At 43.0% G+C, this 22,035-nt stretch overlaps 1 protein-coding gene across 2 annotated transcripts in view; it reads right to left on the reverse strand.

Annotated features, from left to right (window-relative positions):
* Window positions 1–22,035, reverse strand: part of EML3 (EMAP like 3) — a 194,898-nt gene that overhangs the window by 109,284 nt on the left and 63,579 nt on the right. For both annotated transcript variants that reach the window (XM_077455852.1, XM_077455850.1), the window contains exon 5: window positions 357–457. In XM_077455852.1, the coding sequence (XP_077311978.1) occupies window positions 357–457 (101 nt within the window). The remainder of the gene's footprint in view (window positions 1–356; window positions 458–22,035) is intronic.

Below are 22,035 nucleotides of genomic sequence, written 5' to 3' on the forward strand. Positions count from 1 at the left end.
TTTTAAACGAAAAGGATGTTGGTAAGGGACATTTCAGAGACAGATGTAAAAAAAAACTAATTTTTACATACTGTCCCTGGTTTTACTGAGGCTGGCAACCCTTATGGGGCCCCCTAGTGGCCCGGGGCCCTCGGGCAGTGCCCAAGTGACTGAATGGTCAATCCGCCCCTGCCCGGGGTACATCTTCTTACATCAGTCTTTGAGTTCTTTGTGGTCTGATTACCGCAAGTGATACTCTGCTAAACTAAATAACTTGTAAATAATAGATCATGAATTGTTGGCGAAACATGTGGCAAAGGAAGAGGGACACATCTGGGCATTTTTTAATCTCCAATCCCATCTCCCGCAATTCTCACCATTTAAAAGATTTGCAGTTGAGACAGATTTTCGTTCCAGCTTTTTGCTTCTATCTCGTGCTTCTCTGACCAGTTTATCAGAGGAACTGTTTCTTCGTAACCTGAGAGAACAAAATTAAAGGGCATATTAATACAGTCTGAAGGCAGCTATAATGGTTAACTAATTCTGCAAGGCTTTGAAATACTTATCATGCTCACAAAATTGCTGTATTTACTGAGCATAGCCATCAGATGCTTTCAATATATTTCTGCATATATTGTAAAGCTCTTAACTGGTCTTTAAATATAAAGTCCAAGGCACTAAAAGAGTGATATGGCACCTACTGGAATTAGTAAAATTTTTCATAACCCAAATTAAACTTCGCTATGTTGTAGGCCTCAATAACAACACAATGCATGTGTTTTCACTTGCCCTGCGTTCCATTTTGAAAGGCTCCCATACCTGGAACGCGTAAGACAACACATCCATAATTTTTCATACAGGACCTTTTCCCATGAACAAATGGAATGGGGCAAACAAGTCCTGGGGCATTGCATATGTAACACTGGATCTTTCCTGAGATGAGAGCGAGCAAGCGAGAAAGAAAGATAACCAAGTCATGACCTCAGTGGGCTCCTGCTCATTAAAGTGCACCTGTAGGACCACAAAGTAAGGGCTTTTTAACATGAGCTTCATCTAGGGTTCAACTACCTCATCCCTTTAAATCCGAACACAATATTTACACAGGTTCTGAGGCTGATTTAATGCAGATAAGGCAATAAGTGAGATTAATTACCACCTTAATAAGCCACAGAACCTGTGTAATTAATATGTGTTTGGTTTTAAAGGGATGAGGTGGCAACCCTAGCTTCATCCTCTGAAGAGTAAATTCATGGTGTTTTTCAGTTGGGCATTTGACAGGCAATGTGAAGGTATTATGTCATCTCCTTACCGCTGGTTTTAACTCCCTAAAAACACATATCACCACGCTGCAAGCGCATGCTTTGCAAGGTACTTTCTGGTTGGCTTGCAGAAATTTTAAAGAAAATACTAAAAAAATAAGCAAACTAAAATATAAAAAGCACAGACAAATCAGGTTCCATCTGTGGCACTAACAAAATATAAATTATAACTCTGAGCCTACTTAAATGCAGCATTTGGGGCCTATTAGGCCCCAGTTGCCTCAACAATCCTTGCCCATCTGGCATGCATGTCTACTATGCATATACATTATTTGGCATCCTCAGCACCATGTCTACATTATATACCATACAGCCAGAATAGCATTATCATATGCACTTAGCTGCAATAACCACTGCTACTAATGGCTACGATTGCCTTAGAACATCTTAAGGACTTCATCAATCATCAAGACTGCAGAAAAAGACCTTTAGAATGTCTCACAATATGCACACACCTCACCACTATGAACAGACTGTGGGCCAGGAACTTAGTCAGATTAGGAGATTAGGAAAAAGAGCAGCAAGATCTAGTGTCCTGTTCATGCTCATGCTCATGAGTAATTGATCATATCATGGTTATTTCAGCAGGAAACCTCAACACACCACTAACAGGTTAGAGATAAAAAATAAATAAAGAAGGTGTAGCATGATAATGTCTGAAAGGAAGAAGGAAGAGCAGGGCAGTGCTGTCTGAGAAGACGATTATCAAAAACATTCGATTGTTTTATTGGTAATTGGAAATTATACAGATATTTATTTTTTCAATCAACATTCATATCTATTGTTAACTAAAAGTTCAATGAACTCAACACACTCAGTAAACTGTGGTAACTAGTTTTCATGTGACTCACAACACAGAACATAGGACAAGACACCGTCCAAACAACTACTAAAACCAAAGAACAAATAGATTGTGTGATTTGTGTGTGGACCAGCAGAACAGAGCTTAACATTAGCAAGTATTCAGACTATTTTTCTGATACTAAAGGCATTCATTGTTTGCATGTCCAGTAATTTAGTCCAGTCAGAGAGAGGACAGTTGTGTTATTATTTTCTAGGGAAAAGGCATTCAGACTATGTTGCCGGTCTACATTGGTCTAGCATATCTATATATACATACATATATATATATATATATATATATATATATAGTGGCTATACAGTATTTATAGCCAAATTAAACATTTGATAATAAAAACTGCATACATTGTTTTAACCACTTTCAGCCCCGGACCATTTTGCTGGCTTAAGACCAGACCACTTTTTGCGATTCGGCACTGCGTCGCATTAACTGACAATTGCGTGGTCGTGCGACGTGGCTCCCAAACAAAATTGATATCCTTTTTTTCCCACAAATAGAGCTTTCTTTTGGTGGAATTTGATCACCCCTGCAGTTTTTATTTTTTGCGCTATTAACAAAAAAAGAGCGACAATTTTGAAAAAAAACACATTCATTTTTACATTTTTCTAGAATAAATATCCCCCAAAAATGTATTTAAAAAAAACAAAAACATCTGGGGTGCCAAGGTTCGCCATCACTGGTGTAGAGCCTGCTTCTTTATCCTCTGTTTATTTTGGCTTGCAGGTCCTGTCTGTTGACGGTACAAATATAAAGCCTTTGGTTCAGCATTGCCCACCCATAGGGTGAATGGCTAGTTAGTTCCCATACGTATGCTGTCATGGAGTGTCAGGAAACAGAGTTACAGAACATGGCCTCTGGCTCAGAGCAAAGATTTATGGGAGTGGGGTCCTATAGGGGAGGAGTGGAGGCGGGGTTAACCCATACGTATGCTGCCATGGAGTCCATTAGGAAAGGAAAATTACTGTAAGTATTTGATAGGAAATTTTCCATTATAGTTTCAAGTAAAAATGCTCAAAAGTGAATTTAAATTCACAAAAACACAATATAATACCCTTTTTTTTTGTTAAATATAAAAGATATGACTGCTTCAAGTAAATAAATACCAATCACGTCAAGCCTTAAAGAATTTGTAAACCCCAAATTTCATATTCCTGATCTGTGCCTGCTGTACCATGTACTTGTATGAAAAAGTATCCTGTCCTCTTCGTATTGCCTTCCTTGTGTGAAATCCCTGGTGTTTCTGGCAGTCCCTCTGCTTTCCTATTAAAAACAGACCACTAGGCATGGGAGCACAGTGTGGTCAGTTCTCTAGCTGTTCTGGGAGCTGAGCCTGCTCTCTTACAATGATCAGACATGTCCTGACATGTAACCCCCCCCCCACACACACACACACAGACACACACGTGCGTGCACACATACACACAGGCATTCACTGGTAAAACCAGTGTACTGCTGTTTCTCCTCCCCTAGCTCTTATGCAGCTGAGAACAGAGGGAATGTGATCACTTATAAGAAAAAGGGACAAAAAGGTATTTATAATGTTTTTTTATATCTATACACAAATGTTTTGGCTTTCATTTCTATATTAAACTGAATGGGTTCTTATATGAGGTGAGGGTTTACATATACTTTAAAATCGCACACATTATATCTGTTAAAAAAAAAATTGCACACACTTGAGAAATAGCAAAAAAGTATAGTCGCAAAAATCTCCATTAGTGATGCTTAGACCCTCTAATGTCTTTTGTGCCACCCATTTCAGTTGATCAAGCACAGAGCTAATTTATCCACCATTTCAGTTGGAATTTTTGAAACCCAGAAATGCTCAGCGCTAAGTACTTCTGGAGCCATTAATCTCAGAGGACACTCCATTTACAGTGGGTTTGGGCTCCCCAAGAGAACTAGGAAATCCTGGGAACCAGGGTAGTGGCATGTGGCTGGGTGGCAAGTCATAATACTGTATAAGTGATTGGGTTGCTCACTTTTACATAAAACTGTCTGGAAATAACCATACCCAGTGAATGGCATCAGCAGCAGCCCTGAGCTTGTTTTAACCCCTTGAATATCAGGACATTTACAAACATGTCTTGGTAACAAGGGGTTAAACTTCAACTTTAAGGCTCCATTCACACTTGTGCGACTTGTCATGCCACTTTGGACATCAAAGTGGCATGACAAGTTGTTCCCCATGTTTTCCAACATGGGGAACAACTTGTCTTGAACTTTGTATTGCGATTTTCATGTCATATAATATGTAACATTATTTAAAATAATTGCCTAGTCTAATGTATCCCCAAAAATGCAACTTGAGGGCTAAGACTTCAATGTTATCTCTCAAATGTTGCATGAAAGTCATGAACGTCATACCTGAATGTAATACAATGAAACAGCTGTGCAACGGTTGTCCATTATCACTAGTCAAAGCTAAAGTCGTATCCAAGTTGCACCCATCCAAAGTTGCATCAAAGTTACACTCCAACGTCAAGTGAAGTCCTACAAGTGTGAATGGAGCCTTTAAAGGGGTTGTAAGGGCAGCAGCCCCCCTGAGCCCCCTAATACTTACTTGAGCCCCTTCTCTGTCTAGCAATGTCCACGAATGCCTCAGCCATCCGAGGTTCTCCTTCCTGATTGGCTGAGACACAGCAGTGGCTCCATTGGCTCCCACTTCTGTCAATTAAAGTCAGCTAGCCAATCAGGGGAGAGAGGGGGCAGGCCATGTCAGAGCTCCATGTCTAAATGGTCACAGGGAGCTGTGACTCGCCTTGGGTGCCCCCATACCAAGCTACTTGCTGTGGGGGCACTGAACAGGAGAGAAGGGTCAACAGCACAGAAGAAGGACCCAAGAAGAGGAGGATCCGGGCTACTCTGTGCAAATCCACTGCACAGAGGTGGTAAATATAACATGTTTATTATTTTTATAGGGAAAAAATGAGCCTTTACATTTCAGCAAACGTATTTTTAACACAATCAAGCAAATTAGTGCAACAGGTGGTTTCCTTCTGCAGCTTTCCCTCCTCCACACTCTGGATTGCTTACACATTTACAGCTGTAAATACCAGGGGTGAGGTTGATTTTAAAACTTCTATGACCACACACACACAACATACTATAAACTATTAAACCTTTTTAGGGCTACTGTTAAAGCTTTCATCTATCAATAAAACATCAAAGTAAATCTACAGTATAAACTGAATATTTGTAAAAGAGAGCCAGAGGACAAATTTAACTCATGCTGCCCTATTTCTAACCATAGAAGGGAATAGAGTATCAGTAGGTCTCATAGAAGAAAGTGAAACGTAATTTCCTTTCGCATCATGGCAGCATACACCTATGGGTTGTGGATACGCCCCCGCAACCTGATAGGACCGTTTAACTATTAAATCTTGAGAGGGCCTCTGCTTCAGCATTCTCCTTTTTTTCCTCACCTGAGAAGACCGGACATCACCCCTTACCGCTATCGCCCCAGCCAGGTTCAAGCCTCTCCTGGGTGGAAGTCCTACCTGTACAGCCTCTAAATGAGCTTAATGGAGGAATCCCCACTCTGATGGTCTCAGGGGTATCGTTTTTATCTTTACAAATCTTAAACAGATTTATCATGCAGCGGCCTCTAACCTGTGCTTTCTTGGTATTTTCTGTACCTTTCTTTGCTAAGCTCTGTATAACCTCGCTCCTCGGGCGCCGATGTTTGAATTCCTCCGTGCATGCGTTGGCGTTCAGTACCTCGTTGTCTTGTCGGTTCGCCACTTTCCAAAATGGAGCCGAACGTCGCGGAACATTTCTACGCATGTGCGGGACGACGTCGACGTTGCGACGGCAGTGGCGCGGAATTTAAAAACAGCATTTTTGCTTTGTGTACTGTGGCTGCTGCTGCTTTACTATCAAGATCGTTTTCGAAGTCATTCCGATCGTTTCTTACATATTGTTTCCTTCGGGTCTTAAGGTCAGTCTCTTCGTTTCTAAAGTTCTTTTTTGCAACTTGCATATCTCCCTACCTGTCTTTGCACACTGACTTCCGTTCGTTGTTAGGATTCGCTCTTCATGGAGGCCGCTGCCCCAGCAGACCATCGCCAGCCTATTAGGTAAGTGGGGTCAACTTGGTAAGTACGAAGAGGGAAAAAGAGAGCCTGTCACTAACGCTGTCTAAACTGCACAGCCCTATCAGGTCATCCAGATCATCGCACTCAAGGCGCTCAAGAAGAAGCAGCTCAAGAAGAAGCCGCTCAAGTCATAGACGGGACTGAGACCATAGCAGAAGCCGCTCAAGGCGCAGAGAGAGCGAGGATCACAGGAGGAGTCGATCAAGGTCCTTCTCTCGACATGGCCACTCCTACCACAGAAGATCCCCTACTAGCATCTAAATCCCACGCAGCGAATGATTTTTCTGGGGGCGGAACTGGATACCCGACTCAATACAGTAGAACTCCCAGAGGAGAAAGTTCCCATCCTAATACGGAAAGTAAAGAGATTACTCGTGGCCACTACCATTCCTGCCAGGGAATGTCTCAGTATTTTAGGGTCATTCTCGGCAACTATCCCAATGGTACAATGGGCCCAGTGGAATGCCAGGCCTCTTCAAATATCATTCCTGAAACAATGGAATGGCGTGTCAATGACCCAGCCGATAGTGATCCGGAAAGAGGTGAAGCAATCGCTATCATGGTGGACCAAACCACACAATCTGAAGAGGTGCAAACGCTTAGTCCTTCTCTCTCAAGAAGTAATCACCTCGGATGCCAGCATGGAAGGATGGGGAGCACACTATCGTCACCACGCAGCCCAAGGTTGTTGGCCATTCAGGACACACAATGTGATTTCCAACTTATTGGAGATGAAAGCAGCATTACAGGCACTACTAGCCTTCAGCCCATTTCTGGAGGGAAAAGACGTCCTACTAAAGATGGACAATCGAGTGGCGTGGCCTATATCAACAGGCAAGGGGGCACCAGGAGTCGCTCCATGTTGCAAGAAGTCCAACCAGTCTTCCAATAGACACAACTGAATTTAACCAGTCTCAGGGCAACAGGTGTCCAGAATCAGATAGCAGACACTTTGAGTCGACAGTTCGTATCCAACCACGAATGGGCCCTAAGCAGTCAGGCTTTTTCTCTGATAACGAAGACTTGGGGAGTTCCGGATATCGATCTGGCAGCAACTCCGAACAACGCAAAGTGTCGGAGGTACCTGGCGAGAGTTCCCTTTCCTTCGGCAGAAGGCACGGATTGTTTACAAAACAACTGGAATTTCCACCTAGGTTACGTGTTTCCACCAACTCCAATCATATCGAGGCTTCTACTCAGACTCAGGAAATCAAGTTCCACAGTATTAGCAGTCCTGCCCTTTTGGCCGAGGAGACCGTGGTTCACGACCCTACTCCAATTGAATACAGCAGAACCATTGCCGCTTCCCGTGACAGCGGATCTACTCTCTCAAGGTCAATTCCTCCATCCATGCCCAGAGAAGTTACACCTAACAGCATGGAGACTGAAAGGGCTAGGTTCATAGCTCACGGCTGTTCCCACAGAGTGATAAACACCCTTCTCCAAGCCAGAAGGTTTACCACTAATAACACCTACAAGAGAATCTGGGATAAGTTCCTCTCGATCGCGCAACAACAAGCCTGGGACCCTTCATCCCCTACAGTTGCTCAGGTCCTAGAGTTCCTGCAGCTAGGTCTCGACAAAGGTCTTGGTTCAAGCACCCTGAAAGTGCACGTATCAGCTCTATCTGCCATGACGGGGGTGAAATGGGCTCAAGAAACACTTATTTCTCAATTCCAGAAGGCTTGTCTAAGATTGAGACCTCCCAGAAAACCCTCCTTTCCAACTTGGGGTCTTTCGGTAGTACTGGATTTCCTATCCCATGATCCATTCTTTCCAGTTGAAAAAGCTTCCCTTTGGGATCTAACCCTCAAAATCACCTTTCTGATAGCGATTACATCAGCCAAGCGGGTGTTGGAAATGCATGCACTAATGGCAAAGGAACCATACCTTACCATCTACCCAGACAAGGTGTTCTGAAACCTTCAGACCGCTTCATCCCCAAAGTGGCTTCCTCCTTTCATTTTAATCAGGAAATATGCCTTCCCACTCTTTCTACAGAGCAGGGTGACCCTCATCCACTTGATGTAAAATCTAACTTACTGGCCTACCTCTCGAAGACCAGTGACCTCAGGAAATTGGAGAACCTCCTAGTCATCCCTCATGGCTCCAGAAGAGGACATGCAGCTACTTCCCGCACTATCGCAGCATGGCTTGTGAAAATCATAAAGAAATCCTACTCATCTAATCAAGCTCAAATACCTGAGGGCTTAAAGGCGCACTCTACAAGGGCGATGGCAACTTCCTGGGCAGCCTTCTGCAAAGTCTCCTCAGAAACCATCTGCAAGGCAGCCACATGGTCTTCAAAAAGTACTTTTATATCCCACTACAAAGTGGACTCCGCTAGGTTGTCCACGGTGGAATTTGGAAGAGCGATTATTCAGTCCAATTCCTCCATTCCTTGTAAATAAACTTCTTCTGCTCATACCCACCCAGTTTTGCGAGTTATTCCCCATAGGTGTATGATGCCATGATGCGAAAGGAAAACGTAAAATTGTATACTCACCTTTCCGTAATTTTCCTTTCCTGTTGCATCTCATGGCAGGATACAGATGCCCACCCGTCTAAGGTGAGGTATCTATATATTGAGAATGCTGAAGCAGAGGCCCTCTCAAGATTTAATAGTTAAACGGTCCTATCAGGTTGCGGGGGCGGAGCCACAACCCATAGGTGTATGCTGCCATGAGATGCAACAGGAAAGGAAAATTACGGAAAGGTGAGTATACAATTTTCCGTTTTTTGGATGGTCTCTGTGCAGAGATCAGATGGACAAGTCCTGGTAATTCCATGCATGTGCAATTTTGTTCACAGTTGGAAATCTTTAAAGCAGCAGTAAACTGCTGTGTTTTTTTTCTTGCAGCCTGCAAGGCAATGTCATATTGTGCTAGTATGCATTGCATCTTAGCACATTATGTGGAGCGAAGCCTTCCAGCGCCGCAATGTCACCGCTTTAAGGCCCCTTTCACACTGGGTCGGGAGCAGCGTCGGCGGTGGCGTTATTTTTATCGCCACTTTACCATCGTTTTAGCAGCAGTATACGGCCATTAGGCCAGCGCCTAGAGGCGATTCAGTTCGCATTGTGCGCTATACAAGTATTTCATTCATTCACTAGCGGGCGGTTTTAACCCCTGCTAGCAGCTGAAAAAGGGTTAAAACCGCCTGCAAAGTGGCGCTGCAGCGGCGCTTTGCCAGTGATATTGTGGCGCTGCCCCATTGATTTCAATGGGTAGGAGCAGTTTAGGAGCGGTGAATACACCACTCCTTCACCGCTCCAAAGATGTGGCTAGCAGGACTTTTTTGGCCGTCCTGTTAGCGCACCGCTCCAGTGTGAAAGACCTCCGGCTTTCACACTGGAGTGAAGTAGGCCAGATTTTTTCAGGCGCTATTTTTAGCGCTGTAGCGCCTGAAAAACGCCCCAGTATGAAAGGGGCCTAAGCACTTCCAACTTAATTCGTTCTTCCTTCCGGGTTCGTGGACTCCGGCTGTGCGACTGGTCGGAGCCGAGATGACGTCACTCTCGCACATGCGTGCAGGAGCCGCCGTTTATGGCACAGGACTCTGAAGGAATGTCTCCGGCTGCATGTACAGTAAATATCTCCTAAACAGTGCACGTTTGGGAGATATTTGCAGTACCTATAAGTAAGCCTTATTATAGACTTACCTATAGGTAGCGCTATTCACATTGCTGAAAACGTTTAATTGTGATCACAGTTTTTTATTGCTGTGTGCTGGTTTTTGTTAATAAAAACAAAACATACTTTTTTGATCTACACTATTGGAAGTAGTCCCTTTTTTTCATAACACCCGGATGAGAGATTCCCCTGCTGTCCAGTTGGGTCTCTGACCTTTCGGATCCAGTCTTGGTGTCCTTCTCATAGGAGGTTCATTTGGTGGCCTTGCCTAACATCTGTGGAGGCTTTGGATCCCTTGGAATTCCGTATGACCGCCGATTCCGACACCCATGCCTATATGACTCTTTGTCACTGACATTTGAGTCCACCAGCTCCGGTAAGCGTATATATACCGCTTCCTTCTATTGGTGAATTACCATCTTGATGTCTCTCTGGCTGGACAGTGTCAGCACAGCACGTCCCTGTTCCACCATCTCTTTGCGGGTGATATATAGGACATCTATAACAGATTTAGTTCATCTATTGGACTCTTTTCACATTTGTCCTTTTATACTTGTCACTTTTGACCTTTTGCATGGTTTGATTTGAATATTTATGTGTACATGTATTAGCGCTACAACACTCACCATTTATGCTTTATACGTTTGTCACTTTTTTTGTAGCTGCTTCCTCTTATTTCACTTGAAGTTAGCGCAGTCACGCCTACATTCACTTACCTATAGGTAGAAATTATGCATGGGAGTTTACTACCACTTTAAAAAGATTGGATTTGGTAATATATTACTTTTGGTTGTTTACTATAGAGTCCAACCTTTGGAGATGATGACAGAGTCCGTCGGACAATTTGATCGTGTGTGGGCTCCAGCAGACTATTTCTTCTCAAATGTCCGGCAGACCTAGAAATAAGACTGGCTTCAAATTTGTCCGCTGGACTCGGGTTTTAGCGGACAATCTGTTTGTCTGTATGCTAGTCTGACAGACTAAAACCGACGCTAGGGCAGCTATTGGCTCCTGGCTATGAACTTCTTTATTCTACGTCATCACGTTCAAATCCGTCTGACTTTTGGAGTGATCGTGTGTGGCCAAGTCCATTCATTTGAAAGACCTGAGCTGCAAAGTCCGTCGGATTGTCCGCCAGACCAAGTCCGTCAAAAAGTCCGGTCGTGTGTACGCGGCATAACTTTCTATTCATAATTGGGAATAGGCCATTAGTAAGAAAGCTTGCTCTTAAAGCGATTGTAAACCCTCACCTTGTAAAACAACCCATTCAGTTTAAGATAGAAATTAAAGGCAAAACATTTGTGTTTAGATATTTAAATAAAAACAAAAAAAAATAGTCCCAGAATCCTCTGGGACTGTGACATAATGGGCGGGGACATCATCCGGTGATGTCCCGATATAAGTTGCCGCACGCCGCGTGTCCCGTCATAGTGACTGGAGACAGCGACGAGAAGAGAAGAACAGAAGACAGCGGCGACAGAAGACCGGGCCACCGCTTGTAAAAGAGCTAGAAGAAGGCGCCGTGGCCCGGCAATAAGAACCGAAGAGGGGGACAAGACCCCTGAAGAGGGGGACAAGACCCCCGAAGTCGGAAGAAGAGAGTGTCGGCGATGAAGAAAGCCGGCGAGAAGACCTCCGAAGACGGAAGAAGACCCCCGGAGCTGTGCAATAAACTATTTTAACCCTTGTGTGTTGTGTTTTTTTTTTTCCTTTTTTTCACAGGTGAATGGGTAGGGGTACATTGTACCCCATACTCATTCACATAGGGTGGGGGGCCAGGATCTGGGGGTCCCCTTATTAAAGGGGGCTCACAGATTCCGATAAGCCCCAGTCCGCAGACCCCGACAACCAATGGCCAGGGTTGTCGGGAAGAGGCCCTTGTCTTCATCAACATGGGGACAAGGTGCTTTGGGGTGGCACCCCCTATGTTGAGGGCACCCGGCCTGGTACGGCTCAGGAGGGGGGGGCGCTCGCTCGTCCCCACCCCCTTTCCTGGCTGGCCGGGTAGCATGCTCAGATAAGGGTCTGATATGGACCTAGGGGAGGACCCCCACGCCGATTTTTCGGTGTAGGGATTCCCCTTTAAGTCCATACCAGGTGACGGGGCCAGTGACGCTTACTTCGCATGTCCCGGCTACCTGGAGCCGCGCTCAAAATGAGCGGACTTTCCTCAATGTGTGTGGGTGAGTCCGTTCATTTCAAAAGTACGGCGGACTTAGTCGCCGTACTTAGTCCGCCGCAAAAGTACCGTGTGTGGGCAGGTAGCTCGTTCGGACAGTCCGGCGGACAGTCCGCCAGACTAAGTCCCCCGGATAGTCGGCTACGTGTGTACGCAGCATTAGTGTCACTTTTGTCTGATGCTTCATTCCTCTGCTATCAGCATAATGCAGTTTTCCTGACACCAAGAGGAAAATGGTGATGGGGAAGGACCTCCAGCTGATTGACAGCCTCAGCTCTGTTCCTGTAAGCTGTCTGGAGGGGGAGGTGTCCCATCCCTCCAATCAGCTCCCAGAGCTCTCCTCACTGAGCTCTGCAGAGTGCAACTTCAGATCTTCGCTCACCTTTTTCCGAACTCTCAGAAAGCTTTATAATTTAGCACTTTGAACAGATAAAGAGATAGAGAAAAGAGGGCTGCAGATTGACAGATATAACTTATGTAAGAGGATTTGTTTCATTTGTGTGTATCACCTGAGGCCAGTCACTTCACTGGGTATATGTGAGGGTTTAAAACCACTTTAAAATATATCTGCATGAATAAATAAAAGCTGATCATTGTAAGCACCCTTGGCAGTGGTAAATGGTTAGTGTCATCTGTGTAAACCAATAAATTTGCACGAGAGGTTGTTCTTTTGAAAAACAACAGACGTACTATCTGGATCACTGAATGAAAATAGAAGAAAGAAAGCCACAAAAAGAAAAAGAATGCAGCCGTTACATTTAAGAAATAGTAAGCCGCAATATAATAAACATTTGCTTTTGCATTTAATACTGTTTTAAACCCAAAAGCAAACATGTATTATATTGCAGCTTAGGACCTCTTAGATGTGGCTGCATTTGTTTTCTTAATTAGGCATTCTTTCTTTTTATTTTTTTCCAACAGAACTAGCTCTCCTGTACATGTAGCAGTTTGAATGTTGAGACAAATCATTTAACACTGACAGGGGTTTTCCTAACAATGATCAGCTTTCAGTTATTCAGGTACAATGTTGCATGACTGAGTAACAAAGTGTGACAGCACTGCAAGCTGGCAGGAAGAGGGTGAAGGTGTCCAAGCTTAAAGTGTTACTAAACCCACAACAGTAAAATCTGTCTGTATATGCAGCATAGCATGCTTTTTATACTCACTGTGGAACTTAAGGGGTTAATCCTCTGCATTGTGTAAAAAGGCCAGCTAACACAGGCAGGGTAGCCGACCTGCACATGCTCAGTTGTGTCTTGTATGCTGACGTATAGAGGATATTTCCTTGTTGAGCTGAACTAGCCAGGTCACATGATATTGACATCACACATGTGGGCGTGTATACAGGCTGTAGTGGAAATCTCCTCCTTCCTGAACTCTCAGCGCTGGAGAAACTGCAGTTTATCACTGACCGTGGTATACAGATCAGCCAAAAAGGTATATAGTGGCAATATTTTAATGTAAAAAGAGGATTTATAAGCTGTGGGCACTGTGGGGGGGGGGGGGGGATAAACTATTTTTCATATTACTAGGTTTAGTAACACTTCAAGGTGGTTAAAATTATCAGATTTAACTCATGTATTTCTTTCCCAAAAGGAAACAAAACAGTTGCTGTAACTGCAGTATGAGATGGAGTTTGGCTTCAATTTCTTAGTGTATCTAAATCTATTAGTATATCTAATACTCCTCTCCCTCAAGACTGACAATTCTGCTGTCCAAAGGTGACCCCGTACTCATTCACCCAAAGGGGGGCACGCTACTACAGGAGGTATGTTTCTGGCCAGATCACCAAGTGAAAACAGAAGGAATAAAGGCTAAAAAAGAAAACTAATGCCTCGTACACACGATCAAAAAATCTGCCTCCTTCGCTGGCCCCGGCTACCTCGAGACGCGCTCAAAATGAGCGGACTTTCCTCCGCGTGTGTGGGTGAGTCCGTTCATTTCAAAAGTACGGCGGATAGTTCGGCGGACTTAGTACGCCATATTAGTCCGCCGCAAAAGTGCCGTGTGTGGGCAGGTAGCTCGTTCGGAAAGTCCGGCGGAAAGTCTGCTACGTGTGTACGCGGCATAATGCAGTCACCACATCTAATGATTGGTAGAATACAATATTACATTTTTGGTTTTGGGTTTATAAGCGCTTCAAATCTATAAACACGCAGAACACTCAGATCCTTCTTGACCATTGATTCTTGCAAAGTGAACAGTACATTTTCTTTTAGTAAATCAACCCCCATCCTGTAAGGACATTATCCTATTACTTGGTGTCATTTGCAAACACTGAAATAGTACTTAATCCCAAACTCTATATAATTTATAAACAGGTAAAAAGTAAATATCTGATCCCAACACTGAACCTTGGGGCACACCACTAATAACCATTCAGTGTATAAATCATTAATCACTACTCTCTGAATATAGTCATTTAAAAAACTGCTAATCATTTACAAACTGAACTTTCTAAGCCTGTAGGATTTAACTTATGCCGCGTACACACGGGCGGACTGTATGGCGTACTTAGTCCGTCACACAATCCGACGGACAGTCCGTCATACTTTCGACTGAACGGACTTGACCACACACGGATGCACAAACAGTCCGTCGAAAGCTTGCGCAATGACGTGTACAGCACGTACGACGGGACTAGAAATAGGAAGTCCAATACACAGCAATGCAACCTTCCGCCGTGTAAATCCTTTCTGAGCATGCGCCATTCTTAGTCCGTCGAACTAGCCTACTGACGAGCGGATTGTCCGCTGAAACCAAAGTACGACGGACAGAATTTCGAAAAATCCAAAATACTTAGTACTCCAGACTGCACGCTGAAAAAGTCCGCTGAAGCCCACACACGAGCGGACTGTCTGCTGAAATGTGTTTCGACGACTAAGTACGCCATACAGTCCGCCCGTGTGTACGCGGCCTCACTTTTATGAAATTAACTGCTTGCCGACCACCTCACACCAATATACGTCGTCAGAAGGGCTCATACAGGCAAACTAATGTACCTGTACGTTGCCCTCCCGTGGCAAGCTCCGTGAGTTGGGTCGCGGACTCGATTGCTGCGGGGATACCCGCAATCGTCTCACGGGGAGGAAGAACTGGGAGATACTAATGTAAACAAGCATCTCCTAGTGTCATTGATCTCTGCTCCCTGTGATCAGGAGCAGAGATCAGTGACGTGCTACACGTAGCCTCACTCCCCAGGACATACTTAACCCCTACACTGCCCCCTAGTGTTTAACCCCTTCACTGCCAGTGTCATTTACACAGGAATCAGTGCATTTGTATAGCACTGATTGCTGTATAAATGACAATGGTCCCAAAAATGTGTCAAAAATGTCCGATGTGTCTGCCATAATGTTGCAGTCATGATAAAAATTGCTGATCGCCTCCATTACTAGTAAAAAAAAAAATATTAATAAAAATACCATAAAACTATACGCTATAACTCTTGCGCAAGCCAATAAATAAACGCTTATTGCGATTTCTTTCTTTTTTTTACCAAAAATATGTAGAGGAATACATATCGACCTAAACTGAGGAAAAAAACTTTTTTTATATATTTTTTGTTTATAGCGCAAAAAATAAAAACCGCAGGGGTGATCAAATACCACCAAAAGAAAGCTCTATATGTGGGAAAAAAAGGACGTAAATTTTGTTTGGGAGCCACGTCGCACAACCACGCAATTATCAGTTAGACGCAGTGCCGAATCACAAAAAGTGCTCTGGTCAGGAAGGGGGTAAATTCTTCCGGGGCTGAAGTGGTTAAAAGATTTGTTTGCCAGCTTCAGCCTTTTGTGAGACCATGCTCATCACTTAACCACTTCAGTTCTTGAAGGATTTACCCCCTTAGACCCCTTTCACACTGGGGTGCTTTTCAGGAGTTTTAGTGCTAAAAATAGAGCCTGTTAAGTGCCGGAAAAAGGCCTCTCAAGCCACGCCAGTGTGAAAGCCCAAGTGCTTTCACGTTGGGGCGGTGCACTTGCAGGACGGGAATCATCAGGACATCTTTGGGGCAGAGCGGGAGCAGTGTATACACCGCTCCCATACGTCCTGCCCATTGAAATGAATGTTCAGCACTGCCGAAGCACCCGCAAAGCGCTTCAGAAGCACCACAACATGGGCGCTATTAACCCTTTCTTTGGCTGCTAGCGGGGGTTAAAAACGCCCCGCTAGTGGCCAAAAAGCGCCGCTTTGACAGAGGTAAAGCTCCACTAAAACTAGCAGTGCTTTACCGCAAATGCCTGCACCTCCCCAGTGTGGAAGGGGTCTTAATGATTAGCCGATTTTTTACGGCTATGCGTTACTTTAACTGATCTAAATAAAATTGATGTCCTTTTTCCCCCACAAATAGAGCTTTCTTTTGGTGGTATTTGATCACCTCTTTTTATTTTGTGCACTATAAACAACTTTAAAAAAATCTATATATATTTTTTACTTTCTGCCATAATACAAATCCCCCAAAAATATATTTAAAAAAAAACAAATGTATTCATCAGTTTTGGCCAATATGTATTTTTCTACATATTTTTTGGTAAAAATAAATAAATCGAAATGAGCGTATATTGATTTGTTTGCACAAAAGTTATAGCGTTTACAAAATAGGAGATAGATTTATGGACTTTTTTTTTATGCTGGTAATGACGTCGATTGCAGAGGACAAATCTGACTCTAAGTGACACTTTTTGGGGGATCAGTGACACCAATACAGTGATCAATGCAAAAAAAATGCAATGATTACTGTATAAATGACACTGGCAGGGAAAGGGTTAACTACAGGGGCAATCAAAGGGTTAACTGTGTTCCCTCATTGTGTTTCTAACTGTGGGAGGAAAGTGCTGACAATAACAAACACAGATCGCTATTCACTAGGAACAGCAGATCTTCATGTTGTCCCCTGTCAGAACAGGGATCTGCCTTGTTTACATAGGCAGATCCCTATTCTGCTTCTCTGTATCGCGATCACGGGTAGCTGGTGAAACAAAATCGTATTTTGTAATTCGTGTACGAAATTAAATTCGGATGTGTACGAAATACGAATTTTCGTTAGATTCGTAAACTTTTCGTTAAAATAACGAAAGTTCATTATGATGAATTTATCATTATGAAGGGCTCCCACCATCCGTGTGCTGTGCTGACTTCCTTGGTTTTTAACCTTTAGTTTCGTTAACTTTTCGTAAAAATAACGAAAGTTTGTTATGATGAATTTATCATTATGAGGGGTTCCCACCATCCCTATGCTGTGCTGACTTCCTCTGACTGGTGAACAAAACACCAGTCATGTTTCTGTTCATTTGGATCCGAAATTCGTTATAAAAATTTTGTATTAAATTCCTAAGCATAGAAATTCCCATAGGGTTCCCGCCATCCCTGTGCTGAGTTCCCAGGTCTGTACACCTGCTGTGTGTCCATTATGAGGGGTTCCTACCATCCCTATGCTGAGTTCCTGGGTCTGAGTGTACACCCGCTGTGCCCATTATGAGGGGTTCCCACCATCCCTGTGCTGTGCTGGCTTCCTCTGATTGGTGAACAAAACACCAGTCATGTTTCTGTTCATTTGGGTCCGAAATTCTGAAATCTGTTAACGAAATTTCGCATTTCGTATGAAATTCGTAAGCATAGAAATTCCCATAGGGTTTCCACCATCCCTGTGCTGAGTTCCTGGGGTTTTAACTTTTAGGTTCATTAACTTTTCGTAACAATTATGAATTTTTGATTAATTTATCATTATGAGGGGTTCCCACCATCCCTGTGCTGTGCTGACTTCCTGGGTTTTTAACTTTTAGGTTAGTTAATTATGAATTTTCGTTACGAATTTGGATCTGCAATTCATAAACGAAATGTTGTATTTCGTACGGAATTCATATGCATAAAAATTTGTATTCCGGATTTTCGTTTCATACGAAAATTATCGCACATGTCTAGTACAGGTACATCGTTTTAATAGATCCACCCTGCCACAGTATATATGCAGTGGGCAGTCTTTAAGTAGTAATAATAATAATAATAAAATTATATATATATATATATATCAACTATCTTGTTCCTGGTCTCAAAAATAGGTACTGCTCAAATCTCGTTTCTCAATACTACATTAAAACTTGAAAATATAACAATCATAAGTAATCTTTATGTGAAAACTACTGATTGTAATCAACTATTACATTTTAATAGTTTTCATCCCCCCAATGTCTTTGCCTCAATCCCAAGGTGTCAGCTGATGAGGGTTCAGCAGATAGTTAGCTATCCGCTGAGCTGTAGTCAGAGGCTTGATAAGATGGAGACCAAATTGATTAATAGAAAATATCCTGAAGCCTCGGTTAAAAAGGAACGGTCCAGTATGGATAGTATTAGGACCCCCAAAAAAATTGATCAAACTAATTCCCATTATTATGCAATATCATCCTTTTTCACACAGAATCTCTAAAATAATTAACAAATATTGGAACCTACTCAGAACCAGTTATCCTATGGTTCAACGTGGGCAGAGCCCGTGTGGAAAGGCGGCGCAGCGCTGCGCTAATCACAGGCAGTGAGACATTTCCCGATCTCTGCAGCTGCGCATCGGGGCAATGCCTCACTGCCTGTGATTAGCGTAGCGCTGCACCGACTTCCTGGTGGGCTCTGCACGTGGAGTGTGCGAACACGCCGGAGCTCATCCTTATTTAAGAGTTCTGGTGTCCTCCTATGTCATCTTATAGGAAGGGTAGGACAATACACAATCGATTAATTCGATCTGATCAATCTTCATCAACAACACCAAAAACAACGTTTTTGGGACCAAAAAATCTAGGTTCATATCCCTGTTTATCATGCATTCAATGCAACTCTATGATTAAGGGTACATTTTTCACACACCCCCATAAAAGTTTCAATATTCCTATTAAGGGACACTATACATGTCGATCATCATTTGTCGTATATGCCATCAAATGTCCATGTGGATTAGTCTACATTGGTGAAACTACACAGAAAGTGAAGGATGGAATCGCAAGACACAAATATTCTATTAGGGATAAATTAACACAGCTACCACTTGCTAGACACTTTGTTGAATTTAGACATGGTGTGTTACAATTGAAATATATGGTCCTGGAGGGGATTGAAACAAACAGAAGAGGGGGGATCGTGAATTAACCCTCAGAAAAAGAGAGGTACACTGGATCAATTTTTTGAATACAATTGCCCCACACGGTTTAAGGGCCGGTTTACACTTGTGCGATGCCAGAAATCGCATGTAATTTGCAGTGCACTGCTGTTCACATTACATGCGATGTCTGTGCCGGTGCGATGTCAGCCATACTATCTGTATGGCTGATATCGCACCGCATTCGGTGCAAACGCGCACAGGACCCTTTTTTCAGTTCGACCAGAATCAGATCGCATGTGTGTTCACACACATGTGATCCGATTCATGTCTGAACTGTCAGTTTGCAGTGCGATATGCGAGCTGAAATGGGGGTATCGTTAACATATAATGATACTCCCCAGCAGTTCGCATATCACAGTGTGAACTGCCGTGTGTGCCGGGTGTGATGCGGGAACCCGCAGTGGATTCTCAGGGTTCTCACATCGCACAAGTGTGAACTGACCCTAAGGCCCCATTCACCCCTGAGCGTTTTGTAGCTTGAAGCCTGAAGCTACAAAACCCTGGAGGCAAAAAAAAATCTATAATTCTCAATGGAGATGGTTCACATCTCCACTCCAAGTCACCTGAAGCTCAAGCAAGTTCTGGACCCTTTTTTTGTCGCTCAAATCGGGCAGATTTGGGCGTTTTTCTTCTTTTTACATTGGTGACCTTTTGCCCTGCACAAAATCGCGGTAAAAAATGCTGCAAGATCGCGTGATTTTCTGCCTGAAAACGCTATACTAAACATGGATCTAGATCTTTATTTAATAGGTTATTGGTTCTGTGTTGTGACTGAACATATTTTTACATCTATTTATTGAAGATACATATCTTTTTATGCATATATATCTTCAGATCTGAAAATAGGATGAATTGCAAGATGACAATGCGATTAGCTATTGTCTGTGTCTATGGTATAAGATTAGTATTCAGTAAAATTGATTTGGATAGAAACTGAGAATGATTAACCATATTGATTCCATGTGTGATGATGCTTGTGAAACACAGATAAAGTAGATGATTGTGCTGAAAACCTTCAGATGTGTTCTGACTGATCTAAGGAAGGGTGTGGGAAAAAAAAAAAAAAAAAAAAAAAAAAAAAAAAAAAAAAAAAAAAAAAACAACAACACAGCCCAAAAACGCAATCTTTGTCTGAACAAATGATTGTAATGATTTTGTCTGGAATGACTATACTTGTTTTGTATTTTTTTTTTCTAAAGATTTGATGTAATAAAACAACAAATTTTTAAGTGCAGCAACCTTTGGAACTTTATTTTTATATATACAAGGTCGGTGGGAGGACCTGTTTGCTGGCACTGGATTGAAAGCTGTGTGCGGTTCTCCTCTACACTTCTATATATATATATATATATGAATTTTCTAGCAAAAACTCTTCTATGTGGTCTTTTAATAAACTCTCTAGAATCTTCCTGACAATAGATGTTAAGCTAACTGGTCAGTAGTTACTTGGTAAAGACTTTGATCCTTTTTTTTTTATATATATACTCGCCACATTGGCCTTGTGCCAATCTAATGGTACCAAAATGGTCATTGAGTCTCTAAAAAATTATAAACACTTATTTTGTCTAAATATTTCTGAACCATATCTGTTTGAGCCATTGGGATTCTTCTGGGGCTATACCAATAGCATCCACAGTTAAAGCGGGGTTCCACCTAAAGTGGAACTTCCGCTGATCGGAACCCTCCCCCCCTCCGGTGTCACAATTTGCACCTTTCAGGGGGGTGGGGGGTGCAGATACCTGTCAAAGACAGGTATTTACACCCACTTCCGGGCATAGACTCCCACGGGAGTCTATGCCTCTTCCTGTCCCTGCATGCTGCCTGCTGGGACACACACGGGTCCCAGAGACAGCGGGGACAATTCCTATCCTTCACTTCCTGATTCCCTCACCTAGAATGGTGACGGCAGCAGCCGAGAGCCGAGCGATCAATCGGCCTCGGCATCGCTGGACCCCGGGACAGGTGAGTGTCCATTTATTAAAAGTCAGCAGCTGCAGTATTTGTAGCTGCTGGCTTTTAATATTTTTTTCCACAGTGCAATCCCGCTTTAAAGAGGTTGTAAAGTCAGAATTTTTTTTTTATCTTAATGCATTCTATGCCCTCGATTTTTGTTCTGGTGACAAATCAGAATTATGGATACTTCACTTTGTCTCGCAGACACCAGGAAAACTACAGTCAGTGAATCCCTCTAGCGGGAACACAGACACCAATAATCTTGATAGGGGGGTTGGGGGTGCAAAATCTGGTGCAGCTGTGGTCCAATCAGCTTCTAATTTCAGCTTGTTCAATTAAGCTTTGACACATAAAACCTGGAAATTTTTCTGCAGAGCTGGACCAAATTTTGCACACTCCAGTTTTAATAGCCCCACCCCACCCCACAATGTTTTAGTTTTAAGTAGAGCTGCACATTTATCGTTATCACAATTTTTTCCCATTGCGATCTTAACAAAGTACTTCCCGATTCTTTCTATGCATAGAATTCTCTCTGCTCTGCTAAAGCCGACAGCCGTCAAAAGACAGGAAAAAAAAAAAAAGAGGCAGTCTGCCAAGAATCACAACATTCTTTAGCAGTGGAACTTAAGTATAAATATTGTAACGATTTGTCCTTTAGATCAAAGGAATACACTTTGGTGTGAAAATGAGGGAAGTTTAACTGTTTAAAACCACTTAGGGGGTTATTTACTAAAGCAGGGGTGCCCAACCTTTTGAAGAACAAGGGCCACTTAAGCGACTTGGTAACCAGTCATGGGCCACAATGAATGCAACAGGCGGATGACAGGTCGGTATCCACTGTGCATATATATAGACATAGCCCACTCT

Source organism: Lithobates pipiens, unplaced genomic scaffold, assembly GCF_037356315.1.
Source record: "Lithobates pipiens isolate NorthernLeopardFrog02 unplaced genomic scaffold, aLitPip1_a1.2 Scaffold_10, whole genome shotgun sequence".
Taxonomy (NCBI): domain Eukaryota; kingdom Metazoa; phylum Chordata; class Amphibia; order Anura; family Ranidae; genus Lithobates; species Lithobates pipiens.